Below are 26,416 nucleotides of genomic sequence, written 5' to 3'. Positions count from 1 at the left end.
CACCATTTTTATTTGTGTTATATTATTACTGTGAAGGTGCCTGGCCTATTGGTTAGATGCATTGCACTCATGATTGTGAAGTTGTGGTTTTGATTCCCAGACTGGGTGCATGTCGTATTCTTGAGCAAAACACTTGTTTCATGCTGCCACAGTCCCCTCAGCTGTTAATAGGTAACCCTACGATGGGCTCATCTTCTAGTGGAGGCACATGGCTTTGTGGTTAGGGTGCTGGACTCATGATCGTAAGATTGGGGTTTCAATTCCTGGATTGAGTGATGTGTTGTGTTCTTAAGCAAAACACTTTATTTGTCAAGCTGTCCAACCCATGCCAGCATGGAAAACAGATATCAAATGACGATGATGATGATGAGGATTGTGTCTCTGACACCCAAGATCATTGAAAGGCCCTCTTTTCTTTGTATCTTAGAGCATACACCTTAACTATGACAATAAAATCTTCATGCTTCAGGTTGAAAAATTGGTCAAGGACCAATCTCATCCATTTTAATGTTTTTCCAAGACACCTCTTCTCAGTTTCTACCAAGATTATTCTCTAATTTAGTTTCCTTTATTTTTACTCCTTTACTAAACCTTGTAAGTTTTCTTCTGATTGCTCTTTTCAGGGTAAACCACCTGTGCTTGACAAGTGCTTCTGTCAATGCTTGCTTAACTAATTCACTAATCCAGTCTCTGTAAGCTTTGTGCACCAGGAAAGACACATTCAACTTCTTGTACAGGCTTCCGGCTTATGAAACCTATGTCAAAAATACAGATCACAAATTTGTGGTATGTGTAACCAATGACTTTAAACTATGAACAACCCATGCTTCCCTTACCTATTGGTGTTCAGAATTCTCTATTTAAATATGATTGGGAGGACCTAATGAGACTTGTTCATGTCCACATTAGAACATTAAAAACCAGCTGATACATGTCAGACAACTGGAAACGTCTGAGTAGGTTTGTGAAACTTCTACATTTCTTTCTTTCTCCCCTTAACTAGTCCCACACAGTCTAATCTCTCACTTATTCTAAAGAGCAAGCTGTTCCCAGAAAAAACTCTAGATACCTAAAAAAAATCCGGTTGCTTATGTCCAAACAGGGGCAGTGGCTCTCCCTGGTGGTCACGTACAACACTACTGACTCAACTTTGAGTCCTGGAAAATGCTTCACCTTGTGAGATCTAGAATTTTCCAAAACAACACACAACTCCATCTTTCTTTCTGAGTTAACTTGGAGATGTGTATAATTTGTAGATGTTGAAAAAGGATGTGAAGAGTTGTGTCTGGAAACAGAAACACGCCTTGTAATTATAGGTCCCTTAGAAATTATTTTTTAAAAAGCAGAAACAAAGATACAAACAAATACATAATCAAAATTCCAGGTCCTGAACAATCACGACATTCAGAAAATCGCACAACTAGGAGTTACACTCATATTATATAGAGTAATTTCAATGTAAGAGAAAATACAAAACCCGAAACTAAATGGGGCACATAATACGGAAAAAATATTAATAATAACGCCTGTTATGTTTACAGTGGGTTCGTGTTCCATGGACAGCCTTCGACTTTTCTATCAAGAGGGGCTTTTGACCCAATATTTACATGCTATTATTTGTAGCTTTATCTACTTCGAGGTCCACCGTTGCAAAAAAAAAAAAGAACTACAATAATAGTAATACTTTTATTTAATAATATTTTTCATATCTCCTAAATTTCTATGGTGTGTGTGTGTGTGTGTTTTTAATTAACATTCATAAATATTCTGGACTATGTACTAAGAATGATGATATTTAACATTTTGTAGTATCTCGTCAAAGTTACAAATAGGACTCGCAATAAACAAAGGATTAATCTCATCAGATTAAAGTCTAGGAAAGTAGGTGTATTTTGAAGAGGATACTTTTAATAGGTTACACCGTAAATCAAGTCTGCTCGTCACTAGCAATAGCGGTAGCATCATGGCTTTATGTCATGTGTACTCAGCTGGGTCTGGCCTCACAACGGCGTATTTCATCAAGCATGAAAAATCAGTATATTAGCTTAGAACACCTGCTCTAGCAACGAACATAAATCGATTCGTCTTTTGTTGACATTTCCTGATGTATATATACTGTTTAGCCGTTTAATCACGAAGAGTTTTTAACAAGTAAAAACTCGTTGGATGTATATTGCCGTAATCAACTTTGAAGTAAACTGTTAGATCTCTAGTTGAACAACATAACTCACAGGTTTACATAACTACAGATATTTCAGCTTTGACCTCGGCCTGTGTCTAGAATGCGACAAGTGTTTAATATCTGTTATACAACAATCTTAACGTATTGATTAGTTTAATGGTTGAAAGTTTCTGTAAAGATAGCATTATCTTTACATCAAACAGTTTTTGAAGGAGCTGTGATTTTGTAAATAATGGATATGTTGCATAGCATTGTTTTATATCTCGATGACCCATATTTAGTTGCACGATTTCAACGCTTTTGTGGATTGTCTTACAACGAAAATTCTGCAAGATTGGCGCCGTCCAGCAATATGTATTCTCAATCGGGATTAAAAAATTCTTCAATAGTCTTTCGCGATGAAGATGATCCCTGGAAAGTTTGTCATTTTGACCAAAATGGGGCAAAGGTTCCAGATGAAGATGAAAGTAGTGATAAATGTATCCGTCGCAATGTAAAAGCACCAAAACCATCGGGGGTTACGGAAACCGATGCAGGGGATCAAGTTAACTTACAGAACGGTGGCAAGCCCATTAAAAACACAACTTCTAACCCAGATGAGAAAAAGAACGAACTCCCTTACAAAATACAATACAAATCTATCTACTATCTATTCAGTTTTGGAGCTGCCTTGGGCGACGAATTGTTTTACACTACTTTCTTCCCTTTCATTTTGTGGAACTTGGATTTTTTCGTCTCTCGGAAAGTTGTGGTTATGTGGTGGATTACGCTTTACTTAGGCCAAGCAACTAAAGACATCGTCAAGAGACCACGTCCCATTTCACCCCCAGTGATCAAGTTGGAAGCTCGATATGAATTGGAGTACGGAATGCCTTCGACACATGCGATGGTTGGCACTTGCATACCTTTCTCTATGCTATATCTGTTCCACCAGAGATATGATGTAAGTAAACATTTATTTCCTCCTTTAAACACCGATCGTGATTTTTTAGGCACCAAAAGGGCCATAGATCTCATTTACAAATACGTATTAAAAGTTTTCTTCATTATTTGGAATCGAGCGGAGAGATGGAATATTTGATTTATTAATTACAAAACGTATCGATAAACCATCCCGTTGATGCAGAAGTGTTCATTTAATAACTTTAAAGCTAATTTACATTTACGTAATAACAATAACTGGGCAATAAACTTTAAATATTTGTGAGATACAGACGGTATCTCACAACTAGTTTGGGATAAAGGTACATTTGACATTTGTGAAAATGAGACTAGGTTAAGTACCTTAAATTATTTTCCGTTGCCCCTATACTCACTGAGGTCGTTAAAATAAGTACCAGTTATAAACTGAAGGATGTTCATGTTTATGGCTCTCATCGGGCTTACATATCTGCCAGCATCATCATCATCGAATGTACTCCGCTGGAATTTTTTTTTTTATCGACAGAAACCAATATTTGCAATAGTAGATGACAGCAAGTCCAAATAGGTATTCCGAAAGAATACCTCCAAATATTACTGTTACTAAATCACTAATTTGTTACTAAGAAATATATATTTAAAGGTGTCCTACGATTCGAACTCGGTTCTGAGAGATAACAAACACGCAAGTATGCAATTACAACACACATCACCCAAACGGTTTCTATTTACCCGTGTTTGAAGGTTTATAAGACACATTTACTCAAATCTCATAAATACAATTGGTGATTCAAGAAATGGCCTGCCAGAATTAACGAGCATCTTATAAGTCAATGAACTTCGTTGGCATTATCTGTTGCATCCTCGCGATATCTAGCGATATTGTCTGAGTTCAAAAACCCTACGTAGACTTTTTGCTTTACGCCCTGAGTGAAAAGAAAGAAGAAAACTCTTGGGATCAGCTTTTCCTTTTGTCATATTAAATACTTATACTTTGTCGTTAAATCGATGGTGTTTTCAGTTTTGTTTATATATAACTTACAACTGTCTTTGACATCTGAATGATTAAAAAAAAAAAAAAAATTCTATATTCAAAATGTTTTTAATTACTAAATAAACTATTACTGCAAAAATAATCTATTAGAATCATTAACATCTTCCATTTAATTAACATTCAATACTTCAAACGGAGATGCTTATCAAGTTTTGTAATCAATCAATACCTTACCGTCTGTCAAATCTATTACATTACTTGTTTTTAAAATAGCGTATTTGATGGCATATAAGATACTATTTTTTTTACAAAATAAAAAATATCTCAAGCAACCACCCCGGATCCAATATGCAAAGTCGGGCCTCTTATTACATGCTTTAATACACTAAAAAAAATTTTTCCTGCTGAAATTGAGATGCGTCCTTTATGCCATCAAATACAGTCCTCTCCATTCTTTATTTATTTTTCTTAACCCATTACCTACCAGTGATCTCATATGAGATCACTTAAAAATTACAAATTTCGTAATTATCTGTCAATATTTACACATATCTAACCTTTTTGCTATATCTACTAGGTATATTTCTCTGATATTCAAGTGAGGTTTGCTAATTTTTCACCCAATATCTCGCTTATTTCTATTTGAAATGTTATTTTGATCATTCCAGCGTGTTTCTAAGGCTGTTTTATGCTAGAAATCAAAGTTTCATTAAAAAAAATTCCAGTTAATAGAATTATGGGAGGTAATGGGTTAAATAGTAAAAGCATATGTGTGTGTTTTACATCGTTGTTAGTTAGAAGTTTCCAAAAAGCTAATCACTGGTTCACTACATTTCTGACTCGAGAATGGCAATAATGTGTATATAACTTGATACAGAACAAATATCTCAAGGCACTTAGTTCATGAAACACCGGTTTTCTCAGCGCTGTTTACATTCTTTGCCTTTATATTCATCAACAAATGACATACAGACAATATTAATTTACTTTCATATTTTATTAATTTCCTCCCGCCCGTTGTAGCCGTTCACTTTTCCTCTGGACATAGATGATAGCTGTCGTTCTAATTTCTTACGATGTTCAATTTTATAATGGAGAAAGAGAGGGGGTGGGATAAAAACAAGTCTCTAAACATTAAGCCAGCGCAAAGTTTGATATTTATAATACTTTTCGTAGCAATGACTTCGAGGTGTCGCTGGGTGTGTAGTTCATTCAGACTTTAAAATTTGGACGTCTGCACTTGATTTGCTAGATAGAGTGCGTAGCTCGGAGATCAGCGAGCCGCTCCTGGTTGAGTCACCACTTTTCCGCATTGAAAGGTCACAGCTACAGTATTACGGGAATGTGGTTGGAATGTTTAAGGAAAGAATCAAAAGATAGATTGTAAAGGTTAAGCCATCGGCAGGTGACCCAGGGATAGGCTGCGAACGAAATGGTTGGATAATATAATGCTTGGGGATCTAACTGGAGCATTTGTTGGCGGTTTCATCTGGTTGAAACCTCTGGATGATATATCTCAAGACTCTGCCCTAAGGACTCTCACATGAATAGTCCGTTAAGAAGAGGGGTGGGTTGGATTTAAGTATTAATGTATTCGGTGGAGAGGACGAGAATTAAAGATGATTATTATATTTGTAGATGTAAGTGTATGTATCGTGTGTTTGTGTGTGTGTGTGAAGGCGCGTGGCTTAGTGGTTAAGGCATTCGACTCAAGATCGTAAGGTCGTGAGTTCAATTCCTGGCGACGCGTTGTGTCCTTGACCAAGACACTTTATTTCGCGTTGCTCCAGTCCACTCAGGTGGCAAAAATGAGTAGTACTTGTATTTCAAAGAGCCAGCCTTGTCATACTCTGTGTCACGCTGAATCTCCTTGAAAACTACGTTAAGGGTACACGTGTCTGTGGAGTGCTCAGCCACATGCACGTTAATTTCATGTCGTAACCGACGGAGTGCCACTATGATGTGTGTGTATATATATATATATGTGTGTGTGTGTGTGTATGTATGTATATATATGTGTGTGTATATATATATATATATATATATATATATATATATATATATATATATATATATATATGTGTGTGTATATATATATGTATGTATATATGTAGGGCATTCAACTGTAGAAACCATGCCAAAAATGAGACATTGGAGCAAAATTTGGTCCCTCAACCTGTTGGATTCTGTGGAACTGTCCTACCCAAAGTAGACATTATATGATGATGAAATATAGTTTTCTGTGAGGGTGAATGTGATTGCATATATGAGTGCATGAGTATCTACTTGTGTGTACATATATCCCTGAGTGTGTGTGAATGTTGGAAGTGGCTATGTAAAGATAAATTGCCACCTTTGTCTCCAAATCAAGATTTTAAAAAAATCGGTAGTATTAACTCACCCCTCCAACACACACACCAACTTTAATTTATTACTCCTCTCAGATTCCTACTACGTCTCCTGTCACATCCCTAAAACCCCATTCATTCAAATTTCTATCCCAAATTAAATATTGACCACTGATCATTGTAATTAATGTTGTCCTTAATTCTAACTCTTCCCAATTCAAACTAATTTTTCCATTCTTCTCTCTAAAATATCTGATATTTTCAGCAGATAGATTTGGAGGGTCCCAGTCCCTCATTGGCTTCGCTTGTAAATCCCTTTTTTGCTACTGGATATAGGCACAGGCATGGCTCTGTGGTTAATCTTGAAGCTACAAAATAATGCACAAATAATTAAAAACAATGTGAATAAATAATTATTACATTTGACAGGATAATCTGGATGCTAAACAGTTAAGTCCTTCATCCCTATGGAGCAAAGAACCATCAATGACTTTTCTCTACTGTTCTTGACTTTGGGTTGTTTTATCTGCTTCTCTCCAGTGCCTATACACAAGCCACTACTGGGTATCATAAAAAATAATTTAATGAAATTATTTATTACTTATTGTAATTAAATTACACTTTTGTAGTTTACTCTATAGCTCAATGCAGCATTTTGTATGTGTCAGCTGATAATTACAGCTGATTGAAGTTTTTCAACTCAGCTCTATTACACCTTACCATATGTTCACTGATAATTAAGAGTTGAGCTGAGCTATCAACACCTCACACTTTGTAGTGTCATACAAACATGTAGTAGATGTGGTGAAAGAATACACAGAAACTAGGCTACTGCTGCTGCTACTACTACTACTACTACTACTACACAAAGTTTAGTAACTAAACAACAGGGTACATATTGGGAATAGAAATTAATTTTATTAAAAATGCCTTCCGTTTACTTTCGTCATTGTTTATATAAAATAGATTTTAAAAATATTTTAGACAAGATTTTTCTTTACACATTTTCTGCACTGTTTACAGTGAATATAGTGTGCTTTTATTTCAATATAATTATTGTATTTTATTATATTTTATTAAACATTCTTTCAAATTTACTACAATATAGGAACAGGCATGACTATGCTGTTTTGAGTTCATTACCACCATGTAGCACCTTAGTTAGTATCTTCTGCTATAGCTCTAGACAAGCCAGTACCTTGTGAGTGAATTTGGTTGATGGAGACTGTGTGTTTGTATCTGTCCTTCTCTCCACTGCTTAACAACTGGTGTTTGGCAAAAGAGACTGATAGAAATTACCAGACTTAGCACCATCCGATCATGGTCAATGCCAGCTCCTCTGGCTCCTGTGCTGGTGGCACGTAAAAAGTACCCACTACACTCTTGGAGTGGTTGGCGTTAGGAAGGGTATCCAGCTGTAAAAACACTGCCAGATCAGATTGGGGCCTGGTGCAGCTTCCCAGACCCCAGTTGAACCGTCCAATCCATGCCAGCATGGAAAACGGACGTTAAACGATGATAAAGGAAAAGAGATATTAGATAATGTAGTCCCAGCTTCTCTTAAAAAGAGAGAATGGTCACATATGCAATGCCTTTGATCAAAGATCTGTTCAACTAGACTTGACCTATCGCTTAATCAACAGCGACAATTCCATAGAGGAAAATTAGTAATTATCAAATGATAGATATTGCCTGCAATAGAAAAAGAATCTTGAAAATGTTTTTTTCTGATAAGACAAAAAAAAAAAAGGAAGAAATAAAGGATATGTACAAGTTTACTACATCGTATTTGCTTAGAACTTCTATGGTTTCTCAGACAAGGAGTGTACCAACCGTGTTTTTATTTTACTGGCCCAGCTATATTTTTGCTTATTTAGGTACAATCTACTCCTTGCAGTGAAGGAGTATAGTTAACGAAATCAATCTTAGTTTAGATGTTTCTTGTCAATCCTAGAAGGTCAAAAAGTAATATCAAATACCATCAAGTTTTGAACTCAACACATTTCGTCTGACGATTGGCTCCTCTCAATTTTTGTCTCGTTTTCAGAAGCGGCCCTTATATTATCAACAAACAAGAATACATTGCAGGTGGATCGTAGCTACATTATTCCTCTAAAAGATTTTAATAACCATGTGAAGAAAAGTTAGATTATTCAGCATAGCTAATGTAATCCAGCTTTAGTGTGGATTATTTTCTGTTTTGTAGATATTTTGCTGAATTTATGAAGAAGATTCACATCGTCTTCTTAATGTCCTTTTGTCCATGCTTGCATGAGTCAGATGGGATTTGTTCAGTTAAATTTTCTACAGCCAGATGCTCTCCCTGTCGCCAATCCTCGCCTGTTTCCAAACAAAATAATATATTCCCATGGTCAGACATGTTTTCCATGGAAGACTGGAAATGAACGCCCTCGCTTGTACGAGAGCAATGCTTGTTCACAGCCATCACATAATGTCAAGACAAGGGTACACACACGCACACATACTCTTTTACTTGTTTCAGTCATTTGACTGTGGCCATGCTGGAGCACCGCTTTTAGTCGAACAAATCGACCCCAGGACTTATTCTTTAGAAGCCTAGTACTTATTCTATCGGTCTCTTTTGCCGAACCACTAAGTTACGGTGACGTAAACACACCAGCATCATCGTTTGTCACGCGATGTTGGGGGGGACAAACAGAGACACACAACTGCTTTGGCAGATATAATTATGGCATACGTCATAATTATTAGTGGTGACATTGATAAAGTACTTGTGAATTTGGAATGTGTAATTGAATAGTTTATGATAAACTGGGACTATTATTTGTATTTGCACTATATATACCAAGAAGTTTGTAAAACTTGCAGATGGTAAATGTAATGGGAGTGTTTTCTCTGGTGCCCTATATAGCGAGAGATTTGAATGTATCTTCTATAATATTTTGCAGCTAGTTTATCAATGAACAAAAGGCAGTTGTTAAAATTCGAGTCTGAATAAATATCGAAAGACTTTAATAAAATTCACTTTCTATTCAAGAAGTTGAAAGACAGCTCATTACCACCGGAGTGTTTTGAAGTTATAGTCAAGTAAACATTACTTATGCAGTTGTGCGTCTATAGATGACTTGGTTTTCATTGCTGACTCAAGAAATGAAAGAGGGCAAAATATTATTGTTTGCATGGAGTTAGCATGAACAACGCCCAGTTTTTAATCTACATGAAGGAAAACAGACGAACAAAAAAATACTTCAGACTTTTGAAAACTATGTATGCATTGCTTTATTTATGATGTGCTGATTTCATTTACATTTTTGTTATTCAATATCGTATCCTTTGGCATAAAAGATTCATGGGCATAGCAGACGCACCCCAGTTTCAGTAGCATATATATATAAAAAAAAAACGTTCCTAGAGCATTAAAGCATAATACAAGCCCAACTTCACATAGAGGACACGGAGTGATTTAAAAAATTGTATTTGAGGCTTTTTTTTTTTTCTGGAAAAAAAAGTGCGTTTTATATATATCATCAGATGCAATGATGAAAAGAAAAAAGAAACTGAAAGAAGCCCATTGTATACATGTATATATATATATATATATATATATGAGTTTGAATACATGCACATATGAATGTGTACGTAAGTGTGTATTTGCTTGTGTGTACCTTTGTCTTGACAGCACATGGTGCTTGGAAACAGCATCATTGTCATACAAGCTATGTTGTTCATTTCCAGTCTTCCATGAAAAAAAAAAACACGTTTGGCCAAGAGAAATATTACCTTGCTTAAAAACAGGTGAGGGTTGCCAATGAGAAGGGCATCCAACCATAGAAAATCTGCCTCAACAAATTCTTTCTGACTCATGCAAGCTTGGAAAAGTGGACGTTAAATGATAATTTACGGTTTATAGCAGAGAAGAAGAAATCACAACAGCTTGAAAGAAAGATGATTTTTATGATTTAATGGATGTCCAGCAGTGTTCAAACACAATGAAGGATATATTGAGAGTTAGACAGACTAATGGTGAGGTGTGTGGCTTGATAGCCAGAGTATTTGGTTCATGGTCATGAGTTTGATTTCCTGCAGTGCATTATGTCCTTAAGCAACACACTTCATTTCACAATGCTCCACCTGACTTCCCTGGCAAAACTGAGTTGTACCAGTAATTCAAGGGGCTAGCCTTGTCACATTGTGTCATGCTGAATCTCCCTGAGAACTATGTTGAGGGTACCCATGTCTGTGAGGTGTTCAGCCACTTGCACATTGATTTGACTAGCCGGTTGTTCTTTTGATCGAATCAACTGGATCACTTGTCATCATAACCAACAGAGAGCCAGCAATAGTGAGGAATATCTCACCTGTAGACAGAATTTTACTGTCATCCATCCATCCATCCTATGCTTTTAGACGGGTCATGGGAGTAGAGTCCTCAGGTACCTCTTCTATAGGGTCTTATCAAAGCAACCATCATTACATTGTTCTGATGGATTCCCAAGTATAACCAACTGAGATTATGGATATTATCTAAGTATCTCATTCATGTATGGGTATGTGTGTGTGGTGTATGTGTGTGTGTGTGTGTGTGTGTGTGTGAGGCAGTAACTGAGTGCATGTGTGTGTGCATGGTAGCATGTAGTGGTAGCTGTGTGCGTGTGTGAGATATATATATAGGGAGAATTCACAAAAAAAAACAAAAGACGAAGACAGGTGGTGTAGAAAACAAAGAGATGTATTAGTATAATGCTCGGGAATAGAAAAAGTCTTTAACGTTTTGAGCCTACGCTCTTCCACAGAAAGGAACACAGAAAGAAACAAGGAGAGAAAAAAATATATGGTAGATATATATATATATATATATATATATTTATGTGCATACACACGACAGGCTTCCACACAGTTTAAGGCTGCACAGTGAGATTGAACTTGAGACTTCATGGCTGAAAATTGAGCTTCTTAACCACACAGATATGCCTGGAAAGTGAGTAAATACCATAATCAGATCATAATAATAAGTGAAAGTTGTAATACAAGTTGAACAGTATGAAAGCAGACTTGGATCACTGGTGTTAATATTGATACTTAGTGGCAGTATTTCTTAGTATGATAATAACTGTCTCCTTTCAGGAAAATCGTTAAGTGTTTGATCTTGAAATTAGATTTGTTCCGCCGCTGTAAATAGTTTTCAATAGGTACAAGTGGAACAAGAAGGTGCCAAATGAATATTGCAACAATAAAATTAGAGATAATTGCTTTAAGATGGGATTAACTTCATTTACTTCCACTGTGTTTTGTTTTGTTTAAAATACAGAGATTATTGTAATCTTAATGATTATAGAATTATGCTATTATTAACTATTACTAACAATTGCTTAGCATGTCTGCCAGTGAGATGAGCTGCGTAATTGAATGCAAAGTATATGGAGATCAGTTTAGTCATTCGACTGCCGGCTTTTATCTCAGGTGTTGCTTGATATAATGTAATGAATAATGTACTGTTGTTTTAAAGTAGTACCAGACCATTAGTATTAATTACTATTAGATGAAAGAAAAACAATTTCCTTCAAAGTAGGAGCAGACATGGTTGTGTGGTGAAGAAGCTTGCTTCCCTACTTTGTAGTCTCAGGTTCAATCCCATTCCATGGCATGCGTGTTCAGCAGGTGTCTTTTGTCTTTCTACTATAGCCCTAGCCTGATGAAAGTCTTGTAAGTGGATATGGTAGATAGAAACTGAAAGAAACTTGTGTATGTTTGTGTGTATGTATGTCTCTATATATATATATATATATATATATGAAGCAGAAATAAATTTATTTCTCAAACGCGTGATAATGCTATAAATAGCGTGATCAGGATAAATTATCCATATATTGCAGAAAAATACGTTATATATATATATATATATATATATATATATATATATATATATATATATATATATATATATATTCTTTTATTCTTTTACTTGTTTCAGTTATTTGACTGCAGCCATGCTGGAGCACCACCTTTAGTCAAACCAACCAACCAACCTCAAGACTTATTCTTTGTAAATCTACTACTTATTCTATCAGCTCCTTTTGCTGAACCGCTAGGTTATGGGGACATAAGCACACCCAACATCGCTTGACAACCGATGCTGATGTGTTTACGTCCCCTGTAACTTAGCGGTTCGGCAAAAGAGACTGATAGAATAAGTACTAGGCATCCAAAGAATAAGTCCTGGGGTCGATTTGCTTGACTAAAGGCTGTCCTCCAGCATGGCCACAGTCAAATGACTGAAACAAGTAAAAGAGAGTAAAAAGAGTATTGCATTTGACAGAGTAATCTGACTGCTTAAGGGTTAAGCAATCTATTTTTACTGTTTGTCACCTCTTGCGTGTGGTCACTGGTGTACGTCAGCTAAGCTTGATGTGCTGTTATTTTAAGATATGGCAGACAGGTTTATAATACAATTTCTTTTTCTTGTTATTTCATTATAATCTTGTTATTAATCTAGATTCCCCATCTTACTTGTAAGATTCACTATAAAATATTCATTGTAGAATCATAGCAGGTTCAGCTCTTCTTTTATTTAAATCATCATCATCATCATCATCATCATCATCAACTGTTACAGTGCGTTTTGATAATTCTGTCTCTTTGAAGTACTTTATACCTGTTCCAGTCATTGGACTGTGGCCATGCTGGGAAACTACTGTGAATGGTTTAGTCCAGTGATCTGCAGCCGGTATGCTGTGGCACACTGGTGTGCCATGAGACAATGCTAGATGTGACACTTATTTTGTTGGTGTCTTTTACCAAACCACTAAGTTATGGGGATATAAACAAACACCAGTTGTCAAGTGGTGGTGGAAGACAAACACACACATGACAGATATTTACACAGTTTCTATCTACTAAATTCACTCGCAAGACATTGGTTGACCCAGATCTACAGAAGACAACCTGCCCAAGGTGACACACATTGGGACTGAACCCAAAACCTGCATGGTTGCAAAACGAGTTTCTTAATTACTCTTCGGGTAATTAAAGATATGCTACATAACAACTGAAAAGCAAAATTATAATGGTGATGGTGGTGGCGGTGGTGGGGATGGCGGCGGCGCTGGCGGCAGCTGTACTGCTGCTGCTGATGGTGGTGGAGACGACAACAGCATGCATTTATTTACAAAAGAGACATTTTTATCTGCTTGTTCTAGGTTATTTCAGCAATGTGGGGCAACTTGTCTGGCAAATAAAGGAGACATTAGAGATCACACTGTTTTTTCACACACCTTTTCAACGTAATGACATTTTAGAAATAAATTACATTCTTGACCCCTCTCTTTCTCTCTCTGGGTGAGGTCTAAAAAGAGGCATGCCAAATTGTCATTTGAATGTGAAGTAAGGTTTCTCTTCTTCTGGGGTTTGCAGCCATTCATATTTATGAGGAGATTAACCGTGTGGTAAATAAGTAAAATGTAAAAATTCTCTATTTAACCAGAAACAGAATTCATTGTTTTACCTGAACATTGTTTTACCTCAACATATTGTTTTACCTGAACATATTGTTTTACCTAAACATTGTTTTACCTGAACATATTGTTTTACCTGAATATATTGTTTTACCTGGACATTGTTTTACTTTAACATTGTTTTACCTGAACATTGTCTTACCTGAACAGTGTTTTACTTGAACATAGTGTGACAAGATGATATAGTTAATTATATTTTTCTATACTTAACCTTTAAACGATGAAATCTAAGACCAAAGCCCCAAGTCACTCTTCACTGTGATCATATTCCAACCTTAACCGACTTGGTTTATCGTGCATCTAAGATTACACTACCCTATGTACACCTGCTTTTTTAAGACAGTAGGTCGTAATTTGAGGAAACCTGACTGCTATATGTTACAGATCTTGCAACCATGCAGAGACAGACATCCTGGTTGGTTCGTGCTGATTTAGAAGTAGTAGTTTTGGAGGATGGAACGTGCTCCACAACCTTTTTTCACCTACAATACACTTATATTCTTTTCAAAATCTCGCGGCAGGTTACACTGTAACCTGAATATAATTTTTTCCCAGTTGTAGAAACATTGCCAGATCAGATCAGAAGCCTAGTGCAGCCACTGGCTCTCCAGATCTCAGTCAAACCATCCAACCCATGCCAGCATGGAAAACGGATGCTAAACGATGATGATGATGATGATGATGATGAAAAATAAACTTTGCTTAGAAATTTTTTTACTTGCTTTGAATTTTTCTAACGATAGCATTTTTGAAGACTTTCTCTGTAGCTTTGATATGCTCAGCTTGTGAAGGTGCATGGCTTAGTGGTTAGGGTATTTGACTCATGATTGTAAGGTTGTGAGTTCAATTTCTGGCGGTGTGTTGTATCCTTGGGCAAGACACTTTATTTCATATTGCTTTAGTCCACTCACCGGACAAAAATGAGTAGGACCTGTATTTCAAAAGGCCAGTCTTGTGACATTGAATCTCCCCGAGAACTACATTTAAGGGTATTCTCATGTGTGGAGTACTCAGCCACTTGCATGTTAATTTCACGAGCAGGCTGTTCTGTTGATTGGATCAAGTGGAACCTTCATCGTTGCAACTGACGGAGCGCCAGTTGATGTGATCAGCTAAAGGAATTATAAGTTGCTTTTTTTAAAATTATGTTACCCACCACCACCGCCACCACCACCGCCACCACCACCACCACCACCACCACCACCTTTTAACTCTAACTAAAATATCTTTACATTACAGTCACCCTATTTTAAATTCTGGTGTCCTTTCAGTGAATAGAAAATTTTCACATTAACTACTGCTCTACTTTTATTATGGATTTTGTTGGATGACATTGCATGAATAAATTCAATGATGCGTGAAATAGTTTATGTTACCAGTGTTACAGATTAAATGAAACAAGTGAACTGGAAGAAGTAATGAACATTCATGTTCTGAGTTCAAATTTCATTGGGGTAATTAAAAAATTTTTTTTAAGCAACACGTTTTGGGATGAGAAACAGTTTCCGAAAATTAAATCAGTATATTGGGCTAAAATGTTAAACTTAGCTTTCAAAGAACAAGTGTAAACATTTCTGTATTTATTGCAGATGGTATCTACCAGCCTTCAACTGAAGTATTTCTATAATGCACCAGGGACTGGAAAAAGCAATAATAATTTCACAGCATTCACTGGCCTGCCCGGATCCTTGTTGAATGACAATGCAATCAATGGTGGACTACTCCCGCTCACAAGCCTGAGTGTTATCATTGAATCATTGAGCCAGCAATGGAATGGCCATCAGCAATTCCAGAGCTGAAAGGGCTGGCCCCTTCAAATCAGCATAATAATAGTATGCCATGTAACTCTCTTCAGTAGAACCATAGTTTGGTCACTTTTCTGTGGAACTTAGTTTATGGAGCTATATATATATTGTCATTCGAGACAGTGCCTATTTGACACTGGTGGTGATGGTGGTGGTGCTGCTAGAGATGACAGTGGTGGTGGCAAAGATGACACTGGCTTGCATTTATGAAAAAAAAAAACCATTTTTATTTGCTTGTTCTGGGTTATTTCAGAATATGTAGTCATTCAAGACTGTCCTCGGTTTAATTTGACCATCTTGGGTTTAATCGGTTTGGTATGATTGATCTTTGGCTCAGTTTTTGTTGCGAGGATTGAACCATCTGAATCGAAACTTGTCCATGTTCAGATAGCGATTCGAATAAAGACAAGTGACACTGAAAAGTTAATCTTTCAAGGGATATCAGGTTAGTCATAGAGCTAAGGAACACACATTTTAGGAGAACTACTTTGTGTGGTTCCCCTAACTGTTATTTTTCTGGTAGCAACATGTGTTATTTTTATCCATAGAGTTATATTTAGATGTTTTATCTGGCTGTTTCCAGTTGGATTATATGGTGTCATTTTAGTGGAATCCTCATTCTCAGGACTTTGAAGTTGATGCATTAAACGCACAGAATATGTTTTAAAAAGAGCAAATTACTTTAGTAGCTGTCATATGTGCCAAAAAAAGGGGACTTTTGTTTTACCTGAATATATTATTCTGATGGAAAATGATAGCTGATAATCAGGTAATTTTGTTTGGTTGAAACATTTTGTTGTTGGCACTCCGTCGCTTACGACGTCGAGGGTTCCAGTTGATCCGATCAACGGAACAGCCTGCTCGTGAAATTAACGTGCAAGTGGGTGAGCACTCCACAGACACGTGTACCCTTAACGTAGTTCTCGGGGATATTCAGCGTGACACAGTGTGACAAGGCTGGCCCTTTGAATTACAGGTATGACAGAAACAGGAAGAAAGAGTGAGAGAAAGTTGTGGTGAAAGAGTACAGCAGGGTTTGCCACTACTCCCTGCCAGAGCTTCATGGAGCTTTAGGTGTTTTTGCTCAATAAACACTCAATGCCCAGTCTGGGAATCGAAACCGTGATCCCATGACTGCAAGTCTGCTGCCCTAACCACTAGCCCATTAAGCCTCCACACACACATATATATATATACATTAGAACTGAAACCATATCCGTTAAAGCCTCATAGCTGTAATCAATAAATTTGGTGTCAATGAGTTTACAAAATGCATGGAGATAATTCATTTATCACTGTGCTTTTTATTTTTTACCAATCCCTTTGTAAACAAGGACAGATGTGCCAGAAATAATTTATTAATACTACAGGATTGGTAACGCAAATACCAGTTTACTGACTTATTAAATCTTGTCAGAAGTGTAATCATTGCGTCAGTCTCCATTTTTCTTGGGTGGCAGGGAGTGGGCTAACAGAAATGTTAGCCCACCAAGCGAAATGCTTTGCAGTATTTTGTCAGTCTTTACGTTCCAAGTTCAAATTCGACTTTGCCTTTCATCCTTCCGGGGTCGATAAATTAAGTACCAGTTGCGTACTGGAGACAATCTAATCGACTGGCCCTCTCCCCCAAAATTTGAGGCCTTGTGCCTAGTGTAGAAAAGTATCTGTTTTTCTTGGGGCTTTTTTCTTTCACACCAGCAGTTCCGCTACTCCTTCATTGTCAGATTTAATTAAAATTATTTGTGTATCTTATCTTTTATCTTTTACTTGTTTCAGTCATTGCACTGTGGCCATGCTGGGGCATCACCTTCAGGGGTTTTAATGAAACAAATAAACCCAAGTATTTTTTTTGGGTGGGGGGAAGTCTAGTACTTATTCTGTCAGCCTTTTTTGCTTATCCGCTAAGTCACGAGAAGTCGTCAAGCGATGGTGGTGGTTGGGGAACAAACACAGACACAAAAACATAGATATATAAATGCTTATATATATATATATATATATATATATATATATATATATATATCATGGTCTTCCACATAGTTTCCATCTACCAAATTCACTCCCAAAGCATTGATCGACCTGGAGCTGCAGTAGAAGACACATGCCCAAGGTGCTGTGAAGTGGTACTGAACTTGAAACCACGTTGTTACAAAGCTAGCTTCTTGACCACACAACCGAATTGTGCCTGTATACACAGAATATTTATAAACGGAAAACAAGAAAATGTTAACAGCTAGATTCAGTTTTAGTCAATAGTTTATACATACAGGATATATATTTTAAATCTTCTATGTTTTTTATCTGTATCTTTTTTTAAAAATTCTCAAGTATTTAGTTGTTTACAAAATCCCTCATATCACTCTTCTGGTTGAACCACTTTAATGTCAACAGATACTTAAATAAAATTATTATTTCTCGTGGTACTACAGATTATTCGTTGTTTAAAAACTAATATAAAGATAATTTAGTTAGTCAAAATATTTTCCTTTCGCTAGAAGTACTTATCTCTGTGCCAAAAGCTAGGACACTTGTAACTGAAAATTTTAGTCACAAGCTATGTTAATTAACACATGACAACTTGCTGTTGTATCATATTTTTTTTTCTTTTCTTTGTAGTTGTTATTGTCCCCGTTTTATAACCTTTTAACAACACTCTTGCTTTTCTTTTTTTTTTTTCTTTTTTTTTTTCTCTCGTGTCTCTTACAATCAGGTTTGGCTCATGGCTGCATGTATAATGCTTACATGATAAAACTGCATGGAACGAACTATTGCTGTAGTAACATCATGTATATATTTATTTTCCTAACCAGGCATGGTTAAGAAACTCGCTTTGCAACCATGTGGTTTCAGGTTCAGTCCTACTGTACGGCATGCGGAACCTTAGGCAGTGTATTCTACTATAGGCTGTAGCCAACCAATGCTGGCGGAGGTAAAGAATACACACACCACCCGCTAGAGAATCCTTTTTACTTTAGGCACAAGACCTGAAATTATTGGAGTGGGGGCCAGTCAATTAGATCAACTCCAGTACGTAACTGGTACTTAATTTATTAACCCCGAAAGGATGAAAGGCAAAGTCGACCTCAGTGGAATTTGAACTCAGAACGTAAAGACAGACGAAATACCGGTAAGCATTTCGCCCGGCGTGTTAATGTTTCTGCCAGCTCACCATTATAAAATAAGTTACTTAGTCAACACTTTGGTAACAAAACTATAATGCACTTGATAATTTTGGAATTATACATGCTGTACTATGTCTTCAACTGTAACCCTGAGTCGATCAAAGTCTTGCAAAATGATAATGGTGATGATGATTCTAGTATTCTTAATATATGTTGAGATTTTCTAGCATATTCTTCAAGTAAATATTTATAAGGAATGGAACTTCCTTCCTCAGGATATACACCCATTCTACAAATTGTTTCAGAAAGCTTCAATATGACATCAAGTAGCTATCCACCAAATAATAACTTACTTGTATTACATTTCTTTCCATAATATACATAACCTTTGGTGTAACTCTTGGCCATTTGGTCATAACATGATAGAAATTCTTGGTACATGTGTGTGTGTGTGTGTGTGTGTGTGTGTAGGTGCAGTCATGGCTGTGCAGTTAAGAAGTTTGCTTCCCATCCACGTGGTTCTGGGTTCAGTCCCACTGCACACTGCATAGCACTTTGTGAGTGGATTTGGTAGACAGAAACTAAAAGAAGCCTGTCATGTGTGTGTGTGTGTGTGTGTGCCTTTGTGTTTGTGTTTGCCCCCAACCACTGCTTGACAACTGGTATTGGTGTGTTTACATACCAGTAACTTAGTGGTTCAGCAAGGACTGGCAAACCAGAAGGCTACACTAAGCTCCAATCTGATCTGGCAAGGTTTCTACAGCTGGATGCCCTTTCCAACTACTCTGTGTGTGTGTGTATATATATATATATATATATATATATATATATATATATATATATATATAGTCCAACCCATGCCAGCATGGAAAGTGGGTGTTAAATATGATGGTCGTATATACATAATCATATATATAATCAGTATATATATATTTATGTAATGTGTGTTTGTATGTATACTTACCTAGACATCATGTAGTGGTTGTGAATGAGCATCATTGTTATACAAGCAAGTTTGTTTGCTCATTTTCCAGTCTTCTCTGAGAAACGTGCTTAGCTGTATGAAACATGACACCTTGCATACAAACAGGTGAAAGATGACAACATCCAGCTGTTAAAAATCTGTCTCAACACATTTCATTTGACCCATGCAAGTAAAAGAAGAGTAGCCATTAAATGATGATGATGATGATGATGATGATGATGTCTACACAAGGACAATCATCTTGGCTCATGTCATCCTTGTCCAAATGAATATTTAGTGCTTGGACACTGTCTGCCATATGAGTTAGCATGGCTTTTGGCCAGAACATGCTCTTAAGAACAGAGTCTTCTATCTGTATAAAGAAGCAGAATGACTTATATAGAGTGTATAAATCATATATAGTGTATAGATATATACATACTTTTCTACTCTAAGCACAAGGCTCTGTGTATATATATATATATATATGGGATGAGGTGGTGAAGCAATCTTTTCACATCAAATTCTTGATCACAGAATCTCCAGACCCACACTCGACCACTGTCAGGAAATACACCAAATCTGGACTTGTCAGAGAATATGACAGTGTCCCAAAATGCTAGTGGCCTCTGTACCATCTCACTGGCCCAATCTTTTCTCTGCTTGATGTTGGCTGGTTGAAGAAGTGGCTTCCTTCTTGCTTTTCTGCCATAGTAACCAAATTTGTGGAGATACCTGATAGCTGTCCTTGGAATGACACCAACTTGTTCTGCTATGTCAGAGGCCCTGCGATGAGGATTATCCTTCACACTTCTCCTAGCAAAGAGAAGGGTCCTCTCAGAGGGCCCTGGCTGATCTGGGCAAGGTGATGTGGACTCCTTCCTATCTCTGGTGAATTGTACAATCACTCTGTTAGCTGTAGAAAGTGGGATCCCAAGGTTTTCTGCAATTTTATGCTAAGTCCGCCTTCAGATTGACCCACAATATGGCCTCTTTGAAATTCAGACAGTTCCAAGGCTTCTTTTGTAAATGGTATGATTAAACAGTCACATATAGAACCTGAAACATAAAAATGTCAATTAATAAAACATATAAACCATTACAAGTTAGAATGAACATGAAACGAGGTTTTATGGGGTCTCTGTTTACTTCTGTCATGTCAGTGTGCATATGCGTGCGCACACACATATGCACATACCTCCACAGCTGCATATATATATATATATATATATATATATATACACACACACATATATGCACATACTCACACAAAAGATTTTTAAGCAAACACCTCATGGTGTAACAATTCCAGCATTGTTTAATCAACTGTACTTATGAATGGGTTACACTGCCCTCCACTGCTCTCAACGCTATCAACCAATTGTATAGCTCTTGATGTCAACTACCAGTCTTCATATCACAGACATCAAAGGGTTAAAATCAGTGCTGTTGAGTTGATTCTTTTATCATATGGCAATGGAATAATGAATTGTGTTAATGTAGGCAATTTTTAGTGGTTTCTTTGTGATTTTGAATTGTTAGTGAGGCATTTCTTGTTGCTGTGCTATCATAATAGGTTACACATGTATTTTAAGTGCAGATGTAGCTGTGTGATTAAGAAGCTTACTTCCCAAACATAAGGTCCCCGGTTTAGTCCTAGTATGTGGCACATTGGGCAAGTTTCTTCTAGTACAGCCTCAGGCCAACCAAAGTTTGTGAATGGATTTGTTAGGTTGAAGCTAAAGGAATTCTTTTCTACTCTAGGCACAAGGCCCGAAATTTTTGGGGAAGGGCAGCCAGTTGATTAGATCAACCCCAAGTACACAACTGGTACTTAATTTATTGACCCTGAAAGGATGAAAGGCAAAGTCGACCTTGGCGGAATTTGAACTCGGAATGTAAAGACAGATGAAATACTGCTAAGCATTTCGCCCAGTGTGTTAACATTTCTGCCAGCTCGCCGCCTTAGAAACTAAAAGAATTCTGTCATATATATGTGTACATGTGGATATGTGTGTGTGTGTGTGTACCATGTCTTGACATCATGTGATGGTTGTAAATCAGTCTTCTGGGAAACACATGTCTGGCTATAGAGAGACCTTACCTGGCTTGTAAACAGGTGAGGGTTGATGACAGGAAGGGCATCTGGTTGTAGAAAATTTGCCTCAACAAATTCCATCTGGCATGGCTGTGTGGTTTAGCAGATCTCTGAGGAACATCTCCCAATAAAACCGAATCTTTTCCTGATTTCTCCCAGAAGTTTTTCCATGCAATTCTCTGAACTCATAACTTTTCTTATATTTATTTATATCTATCATAAATTCCTGCCTTTTGTATCAAATTTCACTTTGTTGTTTAATGAATTTTTATTCCTTTTATTCTAATAAACAAACTTCCTCTATTGCTCGCCTGGGAATTTTGATGCTTTTTTTTTTTAAACTGGAGTAGTGACCCCCTCCTTTTCCATCAAGTTTCTATAACGTGGCTTCATTATTGATAATTTTCAATTCAGCTTTTGTTCAGCTAAGTCCCTATCAGTCCCTAATTATTTATTTATTAATTCATTATAATTATAATCCCAGTATTAATATTTTATTGTTTCAAGCATATAAATTTCAAACACAAAATATGTTTTTCCCATATGTTGATAATACAACACATTTTATACCAATTTTATTGATTCTAGAGAAATGCGATGAATAAAAGGTAATGTTTGTCTTGTGAGGGTTTAACATTGAATTCAATACATCACTGGCATTTTGCCATTAACAACAATAGGACAATGTCGCAGGAAGAATTATAATAACCCTCCTCCTACTACAATAACATACAAACTTCAAGTACTCTACTTGCCACTATTAAGAACAAAATTAGGATTATAAAAGATATCAGCTTTTAGGCTGATAAATAAATTGTGTTGTACTTAGAGGACATAGCATTGAGCAATAGATTTGAATATAGGAAATTTAGTGTTAGAAAGAGAATACTAAATTTCCATTTCCTTCAACATGGTGTTGGTGTTCTTACTCATTGCTTTGACAGATGAGGGTTTGACAAGACACAAATGGTATAATATGTATATTAAGCAAATGTTGACTGAGATACAGGAGTCCCAAACAGACGGAATTTCATGTTTATTATCATCATCATCATCATTATTATTATTATTAGATATATGTGTGTGTGTGTGTATATATATATATATATATATATATATATATATATATATATATATATACATATACATACGCATATACATACATGCATGTCCCAGTGAACACCTCGATAAAATGTAAGCACAACAGACTTGATTTAATGATTTGGGATACAGAAGAGAAACTGGGCTCAGTTGTGGAGATTAGCTGCCCGGCAGATGTTAACAAAGCTGAATGAAGATCAATGAAAAAGAGAACACCTACGCTGAACTATTGAGAAAGCTGCAGTTACTCTATCCAGCTTACAAGTTCAGGTTTATACCTATAATTATTGGAGTCCTGGGATATGTAACACACTGCCTAAATACCAATCTTGAGAAATTAGGTTTCTCAAAACCAGAAAGGAGAAAGCTAATTTGAAGACTACAGATCCAATCCATCATTGGAACTGTAAAAATCTGAAGAACTTTTCAGAAGTTTATCATTTAAATACATATGAGCATGTCTAGATGTGCAACTATATGTATGAGGATACATACATAAAATATACAAATCTGCACATACATACATACATACATACATACAAACAAAAATATCCTGTTGATGATGTTGAAATTCCAGTGAAGGAGCTTTGGATCTAGGTTAGGAACTGGTTCTTTCCCTATTGGCAAGAAATCTTGAAATAAACTGAATAATGATATATGCCGGTGGCATGTAAAAAGCACTATCCAAACGTAGCCGATGCCAGTACCCTCTGACTGGCTCCTATGCCAGTGGCATGTAAAAAGCACCATCCAAAGGTGATCGATGCCAGGCCCATCTAACTGGCTCCTGTGCCAGTGGCATGTAAAAAGCACCCACTATACTCTCGGAGAGGTTGGTGTTAGGAAGGGCAACCAGCTGTAGAAACATTGCCAGATCAGATTGGAGCTTGGTGCAGCCGCTGGCTCTCCAGACCTCAGTCAAACCATTCAACCCATGCCAGCATGGAAAACAGACATTAAACGATGAAGATGATGATGATGACATGTGCACACATGTTTATGTATATATACATAGATTTTTTTTGTTTTTTCTTTTGACAGTTCCCGTTCAATATTGGCCTAATGTTGGCCATTGCCTGGACCACATTAATATCACTTAGCAGGATCTACCTTGGAATGCATTCAGTTTTGGTTTGTATACATTTTCCCTTTACATTCTTCACTGACTCTCACTTGTTTTTAAGTCCCTTTTACCAAGGTTTGCATCAATTAGATCAGTGCCCCCCCCCCCAATTCTTTTCTCTTTCGGCCCCTTTTTTGATTCCTATTTTATTTGGGTGGACCTTGAAAGCCATTTGTTGTTTTAAAAAATCCAGTTATACTTATATTGAATTCAACAATAAAATATACTTGACCACATTTAATATTAATGGGAACAAGTAACCTCTACATGGTTGCCTATCCTCTACAAATAGCAGCCATGTCTCCTGCAAATTGCACCATGTCATTTCAAAAACAAAGAAAGGACATATTGAATAATTCAGTCCTAGATACATTATGTCTAAATAAAAGTTACGATGGTTATGACAGAAATATATTTTTGATCATGGATCTGCTCAATTAGAGCTGATCAGAGATTAAACAACAAATACAAAATTTTAAATTCTGCTAATTATTCAAGGCCATAAATGGCCTCTAATATCTTTTACTGTATAATCTAAATCCTTTGTATGCTAGAGTCAAGGTAGGACAACAGCTGTGCTGATGACACTGTTGAGGCAGAAACATGCACATGCAACTAACTACTTGTCTTTAGACGGTCAGGCTTTCTTTTCCCTAATGGCACATCAGTTCCAGGGAAATTCTTGATTTTTGAGATAATCTTCCTTTCTCATTCAAAATTGGTTACAATGCTTTTTACCTTCTCTGGAAGCAAAGATAATTTCAATAAATAAATAATTTATTTTGTATGGTATTTAATATACTTTTATTCTTCTTTGTTGTTCAAATTCATGCCACTGGCCATTCTAAGTTTTCCCTCTTTGCTCCTTGGTGTTAACATAGCTTTGTTTATTTTATTACCAGATACTGTTCAGAAAGAATTATTCAGATTCATAAATAATGTTTAAATCTTTGGTTTTTGTTTGTAAGATTCTTGGTGTGAACTTGTGTATTGAAACATATTTTGCTGTATCTTAGGAGGGTCACTCTGGCAATAATAAACACATTCACTGGTTCTATTCCCCCTCTTTATTAGTCAGTTGGTTAACTAACCAATTAACTAATCAATTGTTTGATTACCCATTTGGTCGATCACTTAATGAACTAAATTTGTAAAAATCTTTTCATCAACATTTGCAATCTGATCAATGACATGCCCTCTTATTGCTGAGATTTCGATCGATGACAAATGGACATTCTCAAACTGGCTAACTGCTTGTTTGACTGAATGATTAATCAAACAACCAATGAGTTAATTGGTTAAATGTTAATGTATTGACCAATAATTAATAATAAAAGAAGTGAAGCAGAACCAGTACATGTGTTTATTATAGACATAATGACCCTCCCAAAATACAATAAAATATGTTTAAATCAATTTTTATGAACAAAAATATTCCTAAAGCCTTTACTTAAAAATATCAATTTCTTTTCTGTTATAAATTTTGACTCAAATTAGTTCCACACAAATCTAATCATTTTTGTGTTTTCTTTTTTACAGGACATCATTGTTGGGGTTCTGTACGTGTGTATAATCCTTCCTTTGATCTACCCCTACCTTCAAGTTTTGGATCATTTTTCAGTAACACATCCTGTGGCTCCTTTCTTCACCATAGGTGTACCTTTTCTGCTCTGCTTGTTGTATCCACCTGTGGACAAATGGAACACAGCACGCAGGGATACAACCTTACTTATTGGCGTTGGCGCTGGCATTTCTGTCGGATCATGGCTTTGTTACCAACATGGATTCGCAACATCAAGCTATCCAATCCCGGTTCCATTGGAAATACCTTCATTCACTGCAGTGATTTTATGCTTTATAAGGTTGATCATCGGAGTTCCAATTATGTTGATTACAGCAGAACTTCTGCGGTTGATAATCCGAAACATTTGCAAACATATATTTGGAATAAACATAAAGGACCCCAAAGTCAAAAGGATGCAAATTTACGAACTGACCGATAGTTTCTTACCGTTTCTGATTGTGGCCATAAATGTAACTTATGGTATCCCAATGATATTCTCAGTTCTTGGGATTGATAGACCTTCCTATTATGCAGAACTACTACCTCCTGCTTCTATCTAGAGATCAAGCACATTCAGCAAGATGACAACTAATCAATCTATGCAATGAATGGCTGTTATGCTTTCTAAATATGAGTGCAGCTAGAACAAGAAGCTACAGTTATTAGTATTACTCCAGATAACCATATCTATATACATATAC

General features: G+C 36.4%; 1 protein-coding gene across 1 annotated transcript; it reads left to right on the top strand.

Moving 5' to 3' along the window:
- Positions 1–1,942: 1,942 nt before the first annotated feature.
- Positions 1,943–26,416, top strand: LOC106877183 (sphingosine-1-phosphate phosphatase 2). Its single transcript, XM_014926022.3, has 3 exons — positions 1,943–3,125; positions 24,070–24,159; positions 25,691–26,416. The coding sequence occupies exons 1-3, from the start codon at positions 2,415–2,417 to the stop codon at positions 26,273–26,275; spliced, it is 1,386 nt and encodes a 461-aa protein (XP_014781508.1). The 5' UTR covers positions 1,943–2,414; the 3' UTR covers positions 26,276–26,416.

Source organism: Octopus bimaculoides, chromosome 11 (assembly GCF_046866305.1).
Source record: "Octopus bimaculoides isolate indiv1 chromosome 11, ASM4686630v1, whole genome shotgun sequence".
Classification (NCBI taxonomy): domain Eukaryota; kingdom Metazoa; phylum Mollusca; class Cephalopoda; order Octopoda; family Octopodidae; genus Octopus; species Octopus bimaculoides.
The sequence above is the reverse complement of the archived record's forward strand: the minus strand, read 5'-3'. Positions and strand labels throughout refer to the sequence as shown.